At 45.3% G+C, this 18,196-nt stretch overlaps 1 protein-coding gene across 4 annotated transcripts in view; it reads right to left on the reverse strand.

Moving 5' to 3' along the window:
• The window catches only part of Fmnl3 (formin like 3), a 59,814-nt gene extending 42,615 nt beyond the window's left edge, over nucleotides 1-17,199 (reverse strand). For 2 of the 4 annotated variants that reach the window (XM_038343537.2, XM_038343535.2), the window contains exon 1: nucleotides 16,957-17,197. In XM_038343537.2, coding sequence (XP_038199465.1) covers nucleotides 16,957-17,082 — 126 coding nt within the window. In that variant the 5' untranslated portion in view covers nucleotides 17,083-17,197. Of the gene's footprint in view, nucleotides 1-16,956 lie in introns of all 4 variants that reach the window. The other 2 variants (XM_038343538.2, XM_038343536.2) reach the window with 2 other exon arrangements.
• Nucleotides 17,200-18,196: the final 997 nt, after the last annotated feature.

Here is an 18,196-nt window from a genome sequence, read left to right on the forward strand (position 1 = left end):
TGTAAAAATCAGAGTCAGTTCTCTCCTTCTACCGTGCGTGTTTCAGGGATCAAATACACGTCCTTTACCCACGGAGTCATCTCACCCGCCCAGAAAATCTGTTTTGCCTCGCAAAAACTCTAGTATATTTACAGAGAGGGGAAGCTGTAGTTCATAAACATCTACTCTGGGCCAGGCACTCTGCTAAGCCCTTTAATTATAAATTGTCATATAAAAAAATTTTTTTCCTCGGTTGTTCATTGTTCACCTTTTGCGTGATTTCCTGAACTAGACTGCATGAACTGTATGTATGAGGGTATGAACTTAGCATAGAAACACACATGTTCCTAGGCAAGAATATTTGGCATATGCAGAAGAAATTTAGTAGAAACTGGCTATCCAAGGAGACAGGAGAGGCTGACGGGAGATAGCACTCCAGCACCCAGTGCACTTGCCTTGGCCCTACTCTGACTTTCCAGGAGTCTCATAATAAATCCAGGAGCTTATTATCCAACCATAAAACTTAATGAATCCCTTCCTACTTCTAAACACATGTGGGAGGGGCATGACTCCTGCTTTATAGAAGGGTAAAATGAGGCTCAGCCCCAGGCACATATCTCATTGGCCAGGAAGAGGCATTCCAAATCCTCTGTCTCTCCTTGCTTTTTGAACTCTTAAATGGGACATGTCCACAGTGCCTCCTGGCTTCTCTCCTTTGAAGGAGGAACTATAATGAACTCAGTCTACTCTCAATCTCCAGTTTTCCAAAGCTGTTACTCCTCAAGGCCACTGCTACCCACATCTCAACAGTTTTTAGTTGTTCCAGTCTTTTTATATTTCACTGGACTATCCAATGAGATGAGAATACCTCCCTGAAATTGGCCCACTGAGAGTTCCTTTCCTATGATATAAAGAAACCCCAAGGGCCTGGTGAGATAGTTCAGTGGTTAAGAGCACTGACTGCTCTGCCAGAGGATGCAGGTTCAACTTCCAGCACCCACATGGAGACTTACAATCACCTGTAATTCCAGTTTCAGATAATCAGATGCCCTTATCTGGCCTCTGCAGACACCAGGCAAGCACACGGTGTACAGACATATAAACACATACACACACACACAATTTTTAAAAAATGTTCATGTGACATTTTAAAAAATAAAGAGATCCTAATAGCTTTTGGCCATCTATGATGACATACACCTTTAATCCTAGTACTAGGTGGGCAGAGGCAGGCGAATCTGTTATAAGTTTGAAGCCTGGTATACATAGCAAGTTCCCGGCCAACCAGGGCTACACAGTAAGACCTTTTACCCAGAATCAAAGATTAGAAGAGAAACATTACCAAGCATTTCGTACAGTAAGCACTTGTCTCAAATATCTCATTTACTGCCCTCAGCAACCCCTGGAGGTAAATGCTCTTTCACTTGTTAACCCAGTAAGGGAAGAACTAGAGATCAATCTGCTCAAGGTCATATAGAAAGTACTAAAACCAGCTGGGTGGACAAGGTGGTGCCTGCCTTTAATTCCAGCACTCCAAAGGTGGAGGCAGAGGCAGAAGTAGTTTGAGGCCAGCCTGATCTACAAAGAGAACTCCAGAATAGCCAGAGCTGTTACACAGAGAAATCTTGTCTTTAAAAAATGGGAGAAAAAAAAGCACTAGAATCCAGATTTAAGACCAGACATGTAGTTGTAACATACATGCTTTTCTAACATGTCCTGCCATCAGCTTTTATGAAGGAAGGTGGGGGAACTCCATTTCTAATTGAACAAGAGCCACCTGGATTTGTTTGACAGCTTTGATTATTAAATGGTGCTTCCATGCCTATCAGGATCGAGAGATATCAGCTGACCGAGGCGTGTACACACACCTGAAGTTTAAAGTGTCTCAGTAAGAGTACTATGCATAGCCAGAGAGAAAAGAAACTGTTCTCTTGGAAACAACATGGTCTTACAGCTGAGTAACATCCTGAACTCTACAAAATACAGCAGATAGCAATCAGCCCAGGCTGTGCTAAATGTGGTGGCATATACCTTTATCCTAGCCCTTGAGAGGCAGAAGTAAGCAGAATTTTTAGTGAGTTCCAGGCCAGCCAAGAACTCACTGTGAGATCTTGTCTGAAAAAAAAGAAAAAAAAAAAAAAAAAGGCTTTGGCTTTGGAAGCAAAAGGTGACTCAGATTCGAGTCTCCGTCAGGAGACCTTGACTAAAATCATGAATCTGGGTCATATTGCTTTAAAATATTTGTCATAACTTCTAGAGAAGTTATCAAAGTTTTCTAAGCCTCAGTTTTCCCAACTGTAAAATAGGAAGATGACTACCTCTTCGTCATGCTTTAAAGCACATGCATATGTAGCTGAACAGCTCCCACAGTGCACAAGCCAACCACTCTGAAGTCTAGAGCAGCCACACACATGCTACCCAGGCTTTTCCCACAGGCAGGACCAGAGCTCAGGAAGATAGTACAGAAGCGCTGACTAAGCTGCCACTAGGCTATGACAACAGCCGGAGGAATCTGGACAATTCACAAAACTTGTGGGGTCATAGTTTGATTATCTGTAGTGATTAGGGGAAATGTTACCAGACTATTTCTAGCATTCTTGGCTTACCTCTAATCCCTCACTTTCCCAACTGCCTCTGACTTCCTCCGGCACAACCTGTGGTCTGCAAACCTGAGGACTCATTTGACCATAAGTCACTCTCTTCAGCCACCTCACTATCTCAACAACTCTGCTTTGTTTCCGGGGCATTATGTAAGTCCTCTTAGTGTCCCTCCCTGTTCTTAGAGGGCTAGGCTGTGAGAACATAAAGGCCTCAGGTTTAACTTGACCAGTTATAATAGATAGTTCTGTCTCCAACATCTCTTTTGAGCTTCATCAATAAATCTCCAGCTTCCCAGTAGATGTTAGTCCCAGATTCCCATTGGTTCTGTGACTTCACATGGCTCAAGACCAGTCTCATCTTTTCCATTCTCAGGTCCCTGTGTTCCCTCAGCTGATGAAACTTCCATTTAAGTAATCCAGCAAGCTAGAAATCTCAGATGCCATCCTGAGTTTTCATTCTCTCATCTTCACGCTCCCAAAGTCAAGCCTAATCAGTCTCCACTGTGCCTCCCACAATCATCATTACTACTCAATTACTCCTCATTGCTGATTTCTTCCTATGGGACCTACGGGACTGACCCTACACACAACTCAAAATCTGACCATGATACTCTCTTGGAAGAACTATTAAGTACAGTTCCTTCTATGTGGCATCCAAGGCCTCCTGGCCAATTTTGCTTTACTTCCCACTGCTCTCAGCTTGCACCTCTCAACAGCAGTGAGCTGCTCTGAAAAGATTCTCGGAGCACATCACACTCTGACTCCCTTACATGTCTATGGCCAAGCTGTTCTCTCTATCTTGAGTGACTTCTCTCTCCTTCTCTGTCCAAGTCCTACTATCCCATTGGCCAACAGAGATTTCCTCCTGTAGGCAGCACTCCCCAAGTCTATACCCAAGCTTCCAGCTGATCTACACCAGACCTCGCCTAACTACATAGTCTAATTATATGTTCGGTGAATTTGGCTCCCCCTCCAGCCTGAACTCCTGGGGTAGACACTGTCTTAGTCATCTTTAGTTCTCTGGCAATTAACACAATCCTAAACCCTCAATAAATGCCTGCTGGGTGAATGAATGCTACCCTATACCTGCTGAGCCTCTGATGGCTGAAACACCGTTCCTGTCCCTGTCTCTAGGCAGGGCAGATGACACTCTGGCCATCTTCAACTCACTGCCTCAGTCCCTGCAAAACTGAAAAGAAACTGAAAAGAATCTTCACCAGCCTTGCTTCAGGAAAAAGGTGGGAGGAGCAGCTGGCAACACTAAGGTTATTATGGCTTCGCCTTGACATCTCCCCGAGTATCTGGAGTAATAAGTACTAGATGGTTTCTTTACAATTCTTGGAAGGAGTCAACTGAGGCCAAATACCTCCTCATACTCTTCAGCTGGCCACCCCTCAAGTCCAAAGGTTATGCTCACAACTTTTAACATGAATATTTTGGGGAAATGACAAATAAATGCTTTGGGAACATACCAGGACCTGTTGCTCTATAAATGTACAAGAGATTCTTAATCCCTTAGTCACCTACCATGCTAACAGTAATTAAAATGCCCACAGGAAGCAATTAAGAACTGCTATTGGACTACTAATCTAGAATTCATACCAGATGCACCCAAATAAAAGCAGCAGATAGATGTGAGCTCTTCTCAGACACCAGGATTCACCAAGTCTTGCCTACCAAGGGCCTGCACAAATGAGGGCTGTGTGAAGCTCATACTCCCAAAAATAACCACAACCACAAACAAGTCTGTCCAAAGTAAAGGGACTCTTCCCTAATTGTCTATCTTCTGGCCCATCCATTCTAGAGTATCATCCCCAAGGTCTGCACTAGGAGAAAGCGTTGTGGAATCTCCAGCCTACAAATGAATCCACAGAACAGCAACCCAGAGGTCCTCAGCCTCAGCAGGCCTGTGATGGCTGTCCTGGCCTTAATAAAAGTGCCAAAGTTGAGAATGCTCTAAAAATCAGAATCCGCCATGGCTGCACCACAAACAAAATGCACTGAAAGGCAGGCTGACAGGAATCTAGGGTTACCCTTGTCCCTGGAGTCTCTAAAACTATGGACAAGTCATGATTAGTCTAACATCAGATGGCAAAGCAACGTGTGGAGGGTAGTGCAGTGAATCTGCAACTCAAGGGTGCAGAAAACAGTTTCTGCCCACGAATAGTAATTCACACTTCTTTTCTGTTTCATATTGTTTTTATGTGCACGAATGTTTTGTCTGTATGTATGTATATGCACTATATGCATACCCAGTGTCCACAGAAGTCACAAGAGGGATTCAAATCCCCTGGAACTGGAATTACAGATGATCATGAGTCACTATGTGAGTGTTGGGAATTGAACCCAGGTCCCCTGAAGAGCAACAACTGTTCTTAACTAAGTTCCAGCTCCGATAATTCATTTCTTGAACATTTTCATTTGGTTTCATAATACAAGACCCCTGATTCACTAGGTTAATGCCTTTAGAATATTCCTTCTTAGATTAGGGATGCGATTTGGTAGGAGAGTGCCTGCCTAGCACACATGAGGTCCTGGGTTTGACCCTCAGTACTGCATAAACTGGGCTTGATGGAGCATGCCTGTAGTCTCAGTATTCAGATGGTGGAAGCAGAAAGATCAGAAACTCAAGTTCATTCTTGCCTATTTAGGGAGTTCGAGATCAGTCTGGGACATATGAACTCTTTTATTGAGCACCCCACTATGCCAAACACTGCCTTGGATCCTCTACTCATCATTTAACTCTTATAAAAACACCCAGAAAGCAAGTACTGCTATTCTTATTATACAGGTAAAAAAGCTAAGGTTCGAGAAAGATGAGAACTAGTCCAAAGTCAGAGCTAAAAAAACGGTGCATTAAGATTCAAATCCAAGGCCAGGTTGGTGGTGGTGTACTTCTTTAATCCTAGCAGTCAAGAGGCAGAAGCAGACAGATCTCTTGCAAATTCAAGGCCAACCTAGTCTACAAAGCAAGGTTCAGGACAGCCAGAGCTGTTACACAGAGAAACCCTGTCTTGAAAAAACAAACAAGCAAACGATTCAAATCCAAATCCCGTCAGCTCAGCTCTTACAAGTGCACCCAGATACAGGAAGGAAGCACCCTGTCACCGCTGCAGTTGTTTCCCAGGCCCAGCTTCACAGTCCTCCTCTGTTCAGCACAGTCCCCTCAGAAACCCCCAGAACCAGACTTGAGAAATCCCAAGAAGACAGGTGTCTATTTACAGTTAATCAGCACCCTGCTCACCCTGAAGACAGTTGACATTTTGAGCCTGGAAGAAACAACCACAGCTCTGAATGGGGCCCACCTGGGGCTAGGAACCAGCTGGGCCCCCAGAGGGGCACTGCCTCTCATCTCCACCTAGGCTGACTATACTGACAGAGGGAACCTCTGCCTGAGAAACAGCTGCCGGGATCTAGAATCTATAGAAGTAGCCTGTCATTTTTCCATCTTTTTCCTATACTTCAATAGCCACAGAAAATACATGATCAGCTTATCTAAACTTATCTAAACTATCATTCCCATTACTGTCTATCTTTCTTTTCCTATGTGGCACTGAATATTATTTTATATACTGTACATTTATTTATTATTCTCATCAACAATATGAAGTCTGAGGCAGTGTCTTTGTCTCTCTTATTCACTGTGATATCACTAATGCCTAAAAGACAAAAATCATTCAATGTTATTGAACACGTATGAATGAATGGACGGATGGATGTTAATGCGATCAAACAGGAGAAACGAATGTGAGACAAGACTGAATAATGTTTACTCCCTAGGGAACTATATCAAGCCTATCACTGAACCCCAAGATGCCCTCCAAATCCCTCCCTAGAGTCCCCACATCTCAGCACCAGGCACAAGCCCTTAAAGGGCCCTATAGCAGGTACTAAGGCAGAACCTGGAGCTATGCCTGGGGAGGAGACTTGCTTCTTCAGTAAGTACAGCCCAGGCAAATTAAAAGCTCACTCTTCACTGAATCCACTCAGCTTTAGTTATAGGTCGCACTTTTTATTTTTGTAACCAGCCAACCCACCAAATTATAGGCCCAGGCCATGGATAGGCACTCCAAACACTGGGGCCAGCCTAGCAGAGACACTGCCCTTTTTGGCCTGAGGGTTAGTACAACAGTGGAGGGCTGAGCACCAGTCAAACCTGAAATGATAGATAAAGAGAGTCATCCCTCTTCTACAGCCTAGAGAGGATCCTGGCCCTCAGGCAGGCTGCTGGCTAAGCAGGAAGGATTCCAGGACTCTCTCCAGCAGCCACAGTGCACCCAGCACTATGAATGAAGCAGGGTAGGGCTTTACCATGCCTGAAAACTATCCCCATAACTGCTCTCAAACTCCTTACTAAGGCTGGCAAAATCCCACATTGTCTGGGTCCTGATCAACATCGATGGCTTCTCAGACCTCTTTGGGATCCTCATCAACTAACCTGGCCTCTCAGTTCCTTGAGTGTGCAGTTGTTTTGTCTCCTGAAAAGAAATTTCATTATTCCAAGAAAGTTTCCCACAAAAACTTCAGAAGTGAGCATATGATGGTAGATGGAGAACAGTCAGGTCCCGCAAGACTCAAGCAAGGAAACCATCGAGTTCATGAAAGCAGGCCAACTACAGAGTGGCAGTTGTAGAGGGAAAGCAAACCGAGCAGCTGTCCAGAGGGACTCCAGGTACCTAGCCTGGGCAATTAACTAGGAAAGTGTACTGTCTCACCCCCACCTCCCAAATATAGCATGCACACCACTATTGGCAGCCGGAGAGTAATGCTGGTCATTATCATGATACGGTGAAGCACATCTGTTGAGAATCCACCACAATCAAAGCATTTTGTGTATCTGTATGTACCCATGTGTATCTATGCAGTGTGAACATGACTGTGGAGGTCAGAGCTTGACATTGGGTGTGTTTCTCAATAGCTTGCCATCAAACTTTTTGAGACGGTGTCTCTCACTGAACCTGGCTGGCGCTCACCAATTCTCCAAAACCGACTTACCAGCAAGACCCAGAGATCCTCTTGTATACCCAGCACTGGGATTACTGGCATATAAAGACCTTGCCCAACTTTTTATATGGTTGCTATTGATCAAACTCAGGCCTAAGCACTTTAGCAACTGAGCCATCTCCCCAACCCCAAGCACTGTTTTACAAATTGCTTAGTACAAGATGCCCTTCCATCTTTAAAAAAAGGCAAGACAGCTGCTGGGCAGTGGTGGCACACGCCTTTAATCCCAACACTCAGGAGGCAGAGGCAGGCAAATCTCTGTGAGTTCAAGGCCAGCCTGGCCTACAAAGCAAGTTCAAGGAAAGGCTCCAAAGCTACACAGAGAAACCCTGTCTCAAAAAAAAAAAAAAAACACTAAAAAACAAACAAACAAACAAAAAGAATGTGGACTTTGGAGGCAGTGTGGTGGTAAGCAGCTGCAAGCCCAGGACACAGGAGGCTGAGAAGTGTAAGTTAGACACCTGTGTGGGCTAGTGAGCTCCAGGCTAGTCAGGCCCTGCAGTGTGAGGTCATGTTTCAAAACAAACAGAAATACAACAAGGGCTTTGGAGTCAGAATGCTTGGATTCAAACCCGAAGCACTTAACCTTCCTAGACCTCAATTTTCCCATCTACAAAACAGAAATAACTGCTTCAGTCTGGGAATGTAGTTTAGTGGGAGAGCATGTTTGAGATTATTCATTCAGCTTTAATGTGTACAAAAAAATCTAAAAGCAAGCAAGTAAACAAACAAAACAGAAACATAACTCCTGCTTTATATAGTCATGGTGAAGAAAAAAGATGGGTTGTGCCAAAGTGACTGCTTGGTGCTGGCATCCCATTAACATCCAGTAAATGTTACCAAGAATTATTTGGAAGATTCCCTTGGTGGAAGGTCACTAGATGTCACAAGTTCCTCTTCCCAATGTGGCCACATTCATTATATCTTCTTTTTCTGTTTTTCGTTACTTAAAAACACTGTTAGCTATCCTTTTCCTAAGAGACAAGAATCTAGAGAAAACTATTTCTGTAAGGGTCGGACCTGCTGAGCCAACCCTGAGAAGTTCGGGTTCAGTGAAGTTCAGAGCTTATTTCCTTGGTTGATGTCACTGCGGCTCTGCCAAGGAAAGAGGTACAAGTTTAAGTGGACTTGAAAGAGACTAAAAATATACAACCTTCCTATGTCTGAGAAACTATGCCTGCACTCAACAATCTAAATGCAGACTCAGGGCAGAAGGGCATCTCTCTACTGTAAGAACATGTGACAGGCAGGACCTGGCTACCAGTCTCACCCGTGTCCTTTCTCCTGTTCATCTTTTGGCTCGCTGTAAATAAGAGAAACTTTTAATACTATCATTCAAAGTTGAGGTGCCACCAGCCAGCTCCATTTTTATCTTTAAAGAATGATACACAGTATAAAAATGTATGTTTTTTTTTTTTGAGAAATTCAATCTACCCTGATGTTTATAGTCTTTTTCAACCCCAACTTATTCATTTCCCTCCAGAGGGCAACACAATTTGGTAGTGATTCTTCTAGGCCTTTTTTCTACCTATTTACACACAAGCATGTACATACTATTATAAAGTATTATAGTCTGAACTAATAATTATAGGTTATTATTTTTGTACAAACACACACTCCTATCTTGGAGATTCCCATCTGCCGCAAAAATTAAATGATGACTCCCAAGTATTTGGCTGTACAATGATAAGCAGATGTAACGTCCCCACCCTCGGGGGATCAGTAATGTAGGAAGAAAGATAAGTACGCAATTAAATAAATAATTTCAAAATGAAAACACAAAGGATTCTAAGACAGAAAATAATAAGCAAGGCTGGCTTTTGAGAGGTGGCTATGCAAAAGCCCTAAGTTATAAATAAAGCGAGTGATTTAAAGATCCAGGCTAAAAGCACCCATGGCAGACATTGTTTATACAAAGACCCTAATGTAGAAAGGATGTTCTGAATGAAAGACTAATATTTTAAATTTGCCTCCTTTGTGGAGAACAAATGAAGAATGGAGAGGTTGCCTGGCTGTAAATACAAACTAAACTGATACTGACTTGGATAGAAACAGTGGCAGTAGAAAAATGATGAGAATAATGTATATTTTTGGAGAGAAACCAGGGGGAATTACACATAGACTGTATACTGAAAAAGAAGAGAAAAAAATTTAAAATAACTCATAGGATGAGCAGTTAGGTAAATGAAAAAAATCAAGTTTTTTTAAAATGTCTTTATAGGCTCCTTTTGTTTGTTTGTTTTTTAAACTCAGGTCCCCTGGAGTCACTGACAGTTGTGAGCTGCCATGTAGGTGCTAGGAATTGAACCCAGGTCTTCTGGATGAGTAGCCAGTGCTCTTAACCTCTGAGCCATTTCTCCAGCCCCCCCGTCCCCTTTTTAACCATTAAGCAGCATCACTGAGTATCCCCAACAGGGACCTTTATGCATACATGTAATCAGTTCTGGAGAAACACTTCCAAGAAGAATAGAGATGGCCCAGTTTAAAAAAAAAAAAGCCTTTCTGGCTGGGCATACCTTTGATCCCAGCACTCCAGAGGCAGAGAAAGGTAGGTGGATCTCTGAGTTTGAGGCTAGCCTGGTCTACGAGGTGAGTTCCAGGACAGCCAGGGTTATACAGGAAAACCCTGTCTCAGGAGAGAGAGAGAGAGAGAGAGAGAGAGAGAGAGAGAGAGAGAGAGAGAGAGAGAGAGAGAAACAAAGAAAAAGGAGAGGTAAAGCAACTGCTGAAGACAGACCTTCCCAGTCCTCTTACACGTGTTGGGAGCCAACTCTACCTTCTACCTGGACACTCTGGGAGAACACTGCCCAGAGGAAAGGCGCTGCTGCTCCTCAGGTAGTGCCTCCAATCACAGGACAAGACTTATCAACTCTGTCCCCTACTACAAGAGAGGCTACTTGTTCCCCATGACGTATCAAAACTCATGTAATTACTAGATGTTCCCAGAATTTGAGAACTGGACCTCTACCCCAAAAGAGTAGACCAGACCAGACCCCCACGACAAAAGATCCTTAATCACCAGACGCCTAGCACAGAGGCAGAGGCAGGTGGATCTCTTGTGAGTTCAAGGCCAGCCTGGTCTACGAAACAAGTTCCAAGACAGGTTCCAAAACTACACAGAAGGAAACCCTGTCTTGAAAAACCAAAAATGTCCAATCAGTGTCAAGGAGTCTGAACGCCTCACTCTGAATGGGAGTCAACCAAATTTCAACAAGATACCTTTGTTGCTACCACTAGCAGAAGCATCATTTTATCTGATTAACTAGGGTTTCCTCCTACCACACACTCAGATCACTGCTGGCATTAAGAGTCTCCTCACCCTCTATCCTTTTCTATTCTCTGACAATCAAATCTACTTTCCTGGTAGATCCAAGGACAGGCCCAAAGCCCCTCACAAGACCTCGTATATGCATGAGGGAGGCCGTAGATTTGAACAGATTTTCAAAGGGATCTATTATTCAAAATTAAAGAAGCACTATCAAATTCACTTTAAATTCAGCTAGGCATGGTACCACATGTTTGTAATCTGGCAGTGAGAAGGTAGAAGCCAGAGGATCAGGAGTTCTACCTTAACTCTGCCCTAGCCATAAAAAAATATTTCTTGGGGCTGGAGAGATGGCTCAGTGGTTAAGAGCACTGACTGCTCTTCTAGAGGACCCGGGTTCAATTCCCAGCACCCACATGGCAGCTCACAACTGTCTGAAGATCCAGTTACAGGGGATCTGACACCTTCACACCAATGCACATAAAATAAAGTTAAATAAACCATAAAAATATAAAAAAATATTTCTTGATAAAATATTCCCGACTAAAACAGCTTATCATTATACACTGGTCTAACGGACTGACAAGGGAAGAGGCAGCATGCACACACCACAGTCATTGGCAGAGTTTAGGGTAGAGCCTACTGTACTACTTCGTAGGCAGGGGTAATAATTACATCCACTTCTTTTCTAAGATATAAGTTCATAAGCTATGGCTCTATCTTTACTTTTATTCCTTTAAAATAAAAGTTTTAAAAATACACAAAATTTCCATTTGTAGCTCAGGCTGGCCTCCCAAGTGTTGGGACTACAAGCAAGTGCGGGAGTCAAATTCACTTTGGATGTTTAACATCCCTGGACTTGTGTATCGAACACAACATCAGTTAGTGTGATAACTTAAATATCCTCTCTTGCTCCCCAAAACTCCAATAAAGGCCAACCCTTCCCTCAGCTGAAAATCATGTTAGGATTCAGGAGTACCCTTAAAACGCTGTAGAGTAAGAAGTTCTCCCCACTCGTGTCATAAAAAACAGAAGTGGCTCAGAAAAGTTACAAGATTTGGGATGGTGCAATGGTGAGCAAGTAAGGACACTAACCACCAAGGCTGACAACCTGAGTTCAATCCCTGGAACCCACCTGATAGGAGGACAGAACAGACCCTCACCAGATATCCTTGGTCCTCCAGACCCACACTGCGGCACACGTATGTCCACATACATACACAAAACAATAAATGACTGGAAATTAATTAAATTAGGGACTGGAGAGATGGCTCAGTGGTTAAAAGCACTGGCTACTCTTCCAGAGGACCTGGGTTCAATTCCCAGAACCCACATGACAGCTCACAGCTGTCTGTCACCTCGGTTTCAGGGGACCTGACACCCTCACAAGGACATACATGCAGGCAAGACACCAATGCTCATAAAATTAAAAAAAAAAAAAGAAATATAATTAAATTTTAAAAGTTTAAGTTATAAGATTTGTCCACAGTCTTTTAGATGAAAACAAAGACTACAAAACCGGATCAGAACCTAAGTCTCCTGATTATAACACCAACAGCCTTTCTTTAAAACCAAATCTGAGCCAGTAAACCTCTAACCAGCTATTTCCTTAGCGGGGGTGGGGGTGGGGGTGGGGGACTTTCCCTGCAAGGAAACTGACAAAAAAGAGCTAAACTCTGAAATCTAAGTAGTTCTTAAAAGAGAATAACCATCTCCGAAAATAACCAAATCCCAGGAACGAGCCCAGCCCTCACTTGGAAAAGGGTTGGGTAACTGAATGACGTGACAATCTCCACTTGAACCGACACAGAGATGAGAAGAACAAACGTACACATCTCTCTTGTTACTCTGGGCTAGGGACCCAGGGGCAAACCCGACAGGCTGCTACACTAGCCCTGGAGAAAATCAGAGGTGAGATGGAGACAAGAATTAAACCTGAACCCTGCCATGGAAGGAACTCAGTCAGTCTCTTAGGATTCTTAAAGTCATTTACAATACTTTTCAATGTCACAAAATATGACAAACTGAGCCTACCGCAGATCAGCAAAGTTCAGGACTGAAAAAACTCTGCTCCCACTCGTGCCCAACTTCTCCAGGTCCTTTCCTACCAACCCACATTCCCAGACCACACCTGTGCTGCAGGGTGACAGAAGAGATAAGAGACCAGGGAAAGGAGGAGAGAGGACAGGAGGGGGCAAACTGGAGACAGAGCAGTCAGGAGGGTGGGAAACAAAGGCACCAGGAGACTAGTCAGCGGACAGGAGGCCTCCACACCTTAGGGGATTCACTCACCCAGAGGGAAGGAAAGCAGAGAAAACTCGGGGATTCGAGCTACCCACTTCAGCTCCATCCTAGCATCTCCTGCCAACTCCACTTCCTCACCGTGAACCTTTAAACCCTGCTCGTCTACAACTGTTCAGAGTGAGTCCTGAAGTTTCTTGCCCAGAGGGGACAAGGGAAAGGAGGTTAAGTGACCACAGACAGCACCTTCTCCATCTTCAAAGGAAACGGTCTATTTTTCAAAAGTATTCCTAAACCAAATGAACTCCCAGCCTTCCCTGCCATTGCTGCAGCTCAGCTCAAATGCAGGAGAAATGTCTCCCTAAAATGGAGGCCAGATGCCGGGCAGACCAGGCAACACACTGACTGAAGGCAGACAGCACTGCTCTTCTCTGGGTTCACACAGCCAGCCTGGGGCAAATACCATGGTCTTGACCACAGGGTAGACCTTGACTAGCCTTCCTAAGAAGCCTCAGGGGAAGATCTGCGGGTTTCATTTCCTCTCCACCTCAGCTTCTTTTCACTTCACTGAAGATTAGCTATTTCCAACTAGACCTGTTCCTGTTCTCGCCGAATGTGGCAGTTGTTCTCTTAGAGGCAGAGTGTGTGACAGCCACCTGTACTACCCCCAGCTGTGGGACACACAGACTCAACAAGCCCTGCACTAGAGACTTCTCATTCCAGAGACAGTGCAGAGCATAAGGGGCAGGGAGCAATTCCAAGAACTCCACAGTAATCTTACAGAACAGTTATTTATACTCTTTCATGTGTGAAAAAGACAACGTGAGACTGTAGAAAATATACATTTACTACATAGACATATGGATACAGAATAAATCCCAACAAAGAACAAAAGACAAACAGTAAACAAAAGACGACAAAATATTCAGAAAAATCACAGCAAAACAAGATAACATGTTGTATTAATCAAAGAAACAAAAGTTCCTAAAAATCTAAATCATCCAGAAGTGGATTACAAAGAAAAGCAGAGCTGGGTGGTGGTGGCACACACCTTTAATCCCAGCACTCGGGAGGCAGAGGCAGGTGGATCTCTGTGAGTTCAAAGCCAGCCTTGTCTACAGAGTGAGTTCCAGGATAGCCAGAGCTACACAGAGAAACCCTGTCTTGAAAAACAAAACAAAAAGATACAAAATGCTTAAAATTGTAAAGAAAGACTCGGTTTACAACACAATCCCCAGTATTATCTTAATTGTTAAAATATGTTTAAGTGTGTCAAAATGTTACTAGAAAACAATTACTAGTCCATAGTACAGATAATTTACTTCCTTCAGTATTTCCAAATCTGCTGAATTAAATATATTACTTTATAATCAAAAGGAAAAGCCATCCCACTTGGAGGACACTAACTTTTCTGGAGGATGAAGATTTGGTTTTGACACAGTATCTCACTGTGAAACTGAGACAAGTTCTTCTACTGCCTAAGCCTCACAAGGGATTACAGGCATGTACTACCATACCAAATCACATTATGGTTTTTGAAAAATAATCTGGAAATACACACCAAGGACCTTAAAAGCATTTATAGGGGTGGCAAGGTGGCTCAGCAGGTAAAATCTCCTGCCGGACAGGCCTGACAACCTGAGTTCTAGGCCCAGAAGTCATGTTGGAGAGAACGGAGTGCCAAAAGTTGTCCTCTAACCTCTATACTCAAGCCATAACACCTACATGCCAGTAGTCACACACGATAGTAATAAATACATTTTTTAGAAAATAAAAAACGATTTATAACCTATAATTCAGCAAGCTCAATTTAAAGCTTCTATCCTAAGGAAAACTATACATTGAAAGGGTATTTAGCACAGCATTGCTCATGATGGCAAACAGGAGCTGCAGCCCATGCTTCGGTGCTGCTAGGCCGGTGAGAAGCAGGCGTGTGATATATCAGCACTGGGTAGGTGCTAGGCCTGAGAGAAGCAGGTGTGTGATGTATCAGCACTGGTTAGTGGCTCAATGTGGGCTACTTTCTTTTTCTTGATGATATAAAACAGACAAACTGTTTGCCTTCTTCTTTCCCAGTCTGTCAGCTTCCATGCAACTGATTGGGTTTCCGGAAAGGCTATTTGGCGGATGTAGTGTGACATACTAGAATCATGGTTTAGGATGTGGACGACGTTCAAGCCAGAATTAACTGTTTTCTTCCGTCTCTGCTCAGGTAGTTGACTCCCTTGGAGCCCTACTCTCCTTACAGTGTGGGTAGTAACAGCACTTGCCCCATGGGGCTGTTGTGTAGATTTAATGAAAGTGGAAGTCTGCGGTGCACTATATGCTCAGTAAATGTTAACTCTGAAGTTTATCTCAACGGTGACTCAGATCTGAGATCACTTGTATTCCACAAAAGGAGCTATCTAAGGAAGGTAGCTAGGCTATGCTATGTACCTAGTCACAGGATATGCCAGCTCTTGTCAGATGAGAGCATCCTAACCCCCTCTGTATTTATGGAAACCCCTGAAAAACACTCTGGCTGGAGGAAGTTGTATCAGTGCTGAGTCAAGACCACAGACTCCTGGCTTTCTGGTGGAGACACATGATCTGATCCACACAGACGGTCAGCAGAGGTTGGAGAGCTTGAGGCCTGAGGTGATTTGCTCAGGACACCGATCCCAGGAATCCTAACCCAAGTCAGTGTCTTAAACCACCGCCTCTCCATGCGGTACACATCATAGGTGTGCAATACTGATTTCCTGACTGGTCTCCTCTATGTGAACCCTGATATGAAACAAGTTCCAAGGCTGGGATCCTTGCCTGCTTCCCTTGGAACAACTCTTTGGAACATCCTGGACTCTGAGTCCAAGTCGGTGCCAGTGAGCTGATGTCAGGCTCTCCACATTGCAAAGGCCAGGATCTCTAGACAGCTCCACTGCTGCCAACAGATCTAATCACCCTCTTCCAAGGCAGATGAAATCCAATAAGGCTGCTAAGTCTACAACTTATCCCTCCTCACTGGCAGAGTCGGCCCTCCGGCCATACCAACGACACACCAAAATTCTTACTGAGAGTTCCTCGGGGGAAACTGAGAGCTATTCCCCAAGTTTTCAGATTTCTCTGTTAGCAGATGTTCAGGTTTCTCTAAAGTTTCATGTTTAGCTTCAACATATGGTCCAGCTTCATCTCAGTGGTACCTGCTAACCTCTCTAGTCACAAGCCACTCACATCCCAAAGTCGGCTCTGAAAGGGCATCTTTATAAACCATCCCTTTTGAAACCACAGGACTACAAAGAACCACAGGCAAAGGAATCCAAACCAGTCACCAAGGCTTAACATGAAACGAAGGGGAAAAAAGAATCAGGCGGAATGGTTTGTGTATTGTTTCAATCAATTGGGGGGAAAGCCTAGTCAAATGGCTTATCCACATGTTCAGACCAGGCAAACTCACTCCGACTTAGCAGAATGCGGCTCTGAAATAAGTAGAATGGTATCACTCCTTATTCCCCCACCTCCAGCCCCTTCTCCGTTCCCTCTTCTCCCCACACCCCCGAAACATCTGGAATGACCACGAGACCCACTCTCACACGGGAGGAAAAGCCCGATTTGGTCTGGGGACCCAACAGCTTCTGAAATCGCCCACCAGGGAGGTCCCGGGAATGGAATTCCGGCAGGCGACCGGGAAGTCTGAGGGAAGTGGGGAGGAGTCTGGACCGCGGGCAGGTCCGGGGCTGGGGGACCCCTCCTCCCCGACCCCCGACGGGCTGCTCCGAGCTCCCGGGCCGGCGTTGCTGGCCGGGTCAGGAGCTGACCGGGCGGCGGGGGTGGGCGGGACCCGGCGGGGGAGGGGTGGGGGCGGCGGAAAGGCAGCAGCGCGGGACTCACCAGCACTAGAGCGAATCTCTCTTCCAGCTCGCACGGCTCCGGCATCGGCGTCTTGCCGGGCGGTAGCAGCAGCGGGACGGAGGGCGGCTCGCCGGGGCCGCCCTCGGTGCTCTCCAGGTTGCCCATCGCGGCGGGGCCTCCTCCGGGCCTCAGCCCTCCACCTCCTCGCCAGCCAGGGCCCTCTGCCGCTCCGACCTGGCTCCTCCCTCAGCGCCCGCTCCCCAGGCCCGATTTCTCCGCCCCTCAGGGGGCGCCTCGTAGTCCGGCGGGCGGCGGCGAAGCGCTGGACGCGCTGAAGCGCGCCTTATTCATGCAGGCCACGCCTCCCGGCCCCCGCCCCGCCCGTGGCTAACTGACAGCGGCATCGCCCAATCACAGAGCCTCCCGCCCTCAGCGGCCTCGCGCCTAGCAGCGAGCGCGCCCTGGCGGCCCTTGGTGGGCACCCAATCATCGTGCTTGCATAGGGCGCGGACTGCAAAGTGAACTGCGAGATACTGTAAACACTACACCACCATCTGTGACCACATAGCAAGACTCTGTAAGTAATCGGTTTTTTGGTTGGTTTGTTTGTTTGTTTGTTTTTTGGTGTTTTGAGACAGGGTTTCTCTGTAGCTTTGGAGCCTGTCCTGGAGCTAGCTCTTGTAGACCAGGCTGGTCTCGAACTCACAGAGATCCGCCTGCCTCTGCCTCCCGAGTGCTGGGATTAAAGGCGTGCGCCACCACCGCCCGGCCTCTGTAAGAAATCGTGAGAGCAGTGTGTGTAACCCTAGAGAACTTAGGACACCGCTTTCCTAGCCTTGGTCACAAGGAGGAAAAATTCCCATTTGAAAGTATGGTTAAAATGATTACTGTGAGGGCTGGAAAGATAGATGGCTCAGCTGTTAAACTCACTGACTGGCTACTCTTCCAGAAGACCCGGGTTCAATTCCCAGCAACCACATGGCTCCTTACAACCATCTATAACTCTATTTTCAGGGGATCTGACCCCATCACACAGACCTACATGTAGGCAAAACACCAATGCACATTTTAAAGCATGAGTACTAATGTCTATTTCAGGCCTGACTCACAGACGGGTTCCAACGATGGTATCCGTTTTATGCAAACCTTCCTTAATGCACCTTAAGCAAACTATTTCTTCTCCAAGTGGCGAGTTCCTGTACAATGCATGAATAGGACGCCCAGATAGCGTAGCTGAAGACAGAAGGTTAGATTATGGAAATGGATTTGTTTGGTCCTT

This window comes from Arvicola amphibius, chromosome 9, assembly GCF_903992535.2.
Source record: "Arvicola amphibius chromosome 9, mArvAmp1.2, whole genome shotgun sequence".
NCBI lineage: Eukaryota > Metazoa > Chordata > Mammalia > Rodentia > Cricetidae > Arvicola > Arvicola amphibius.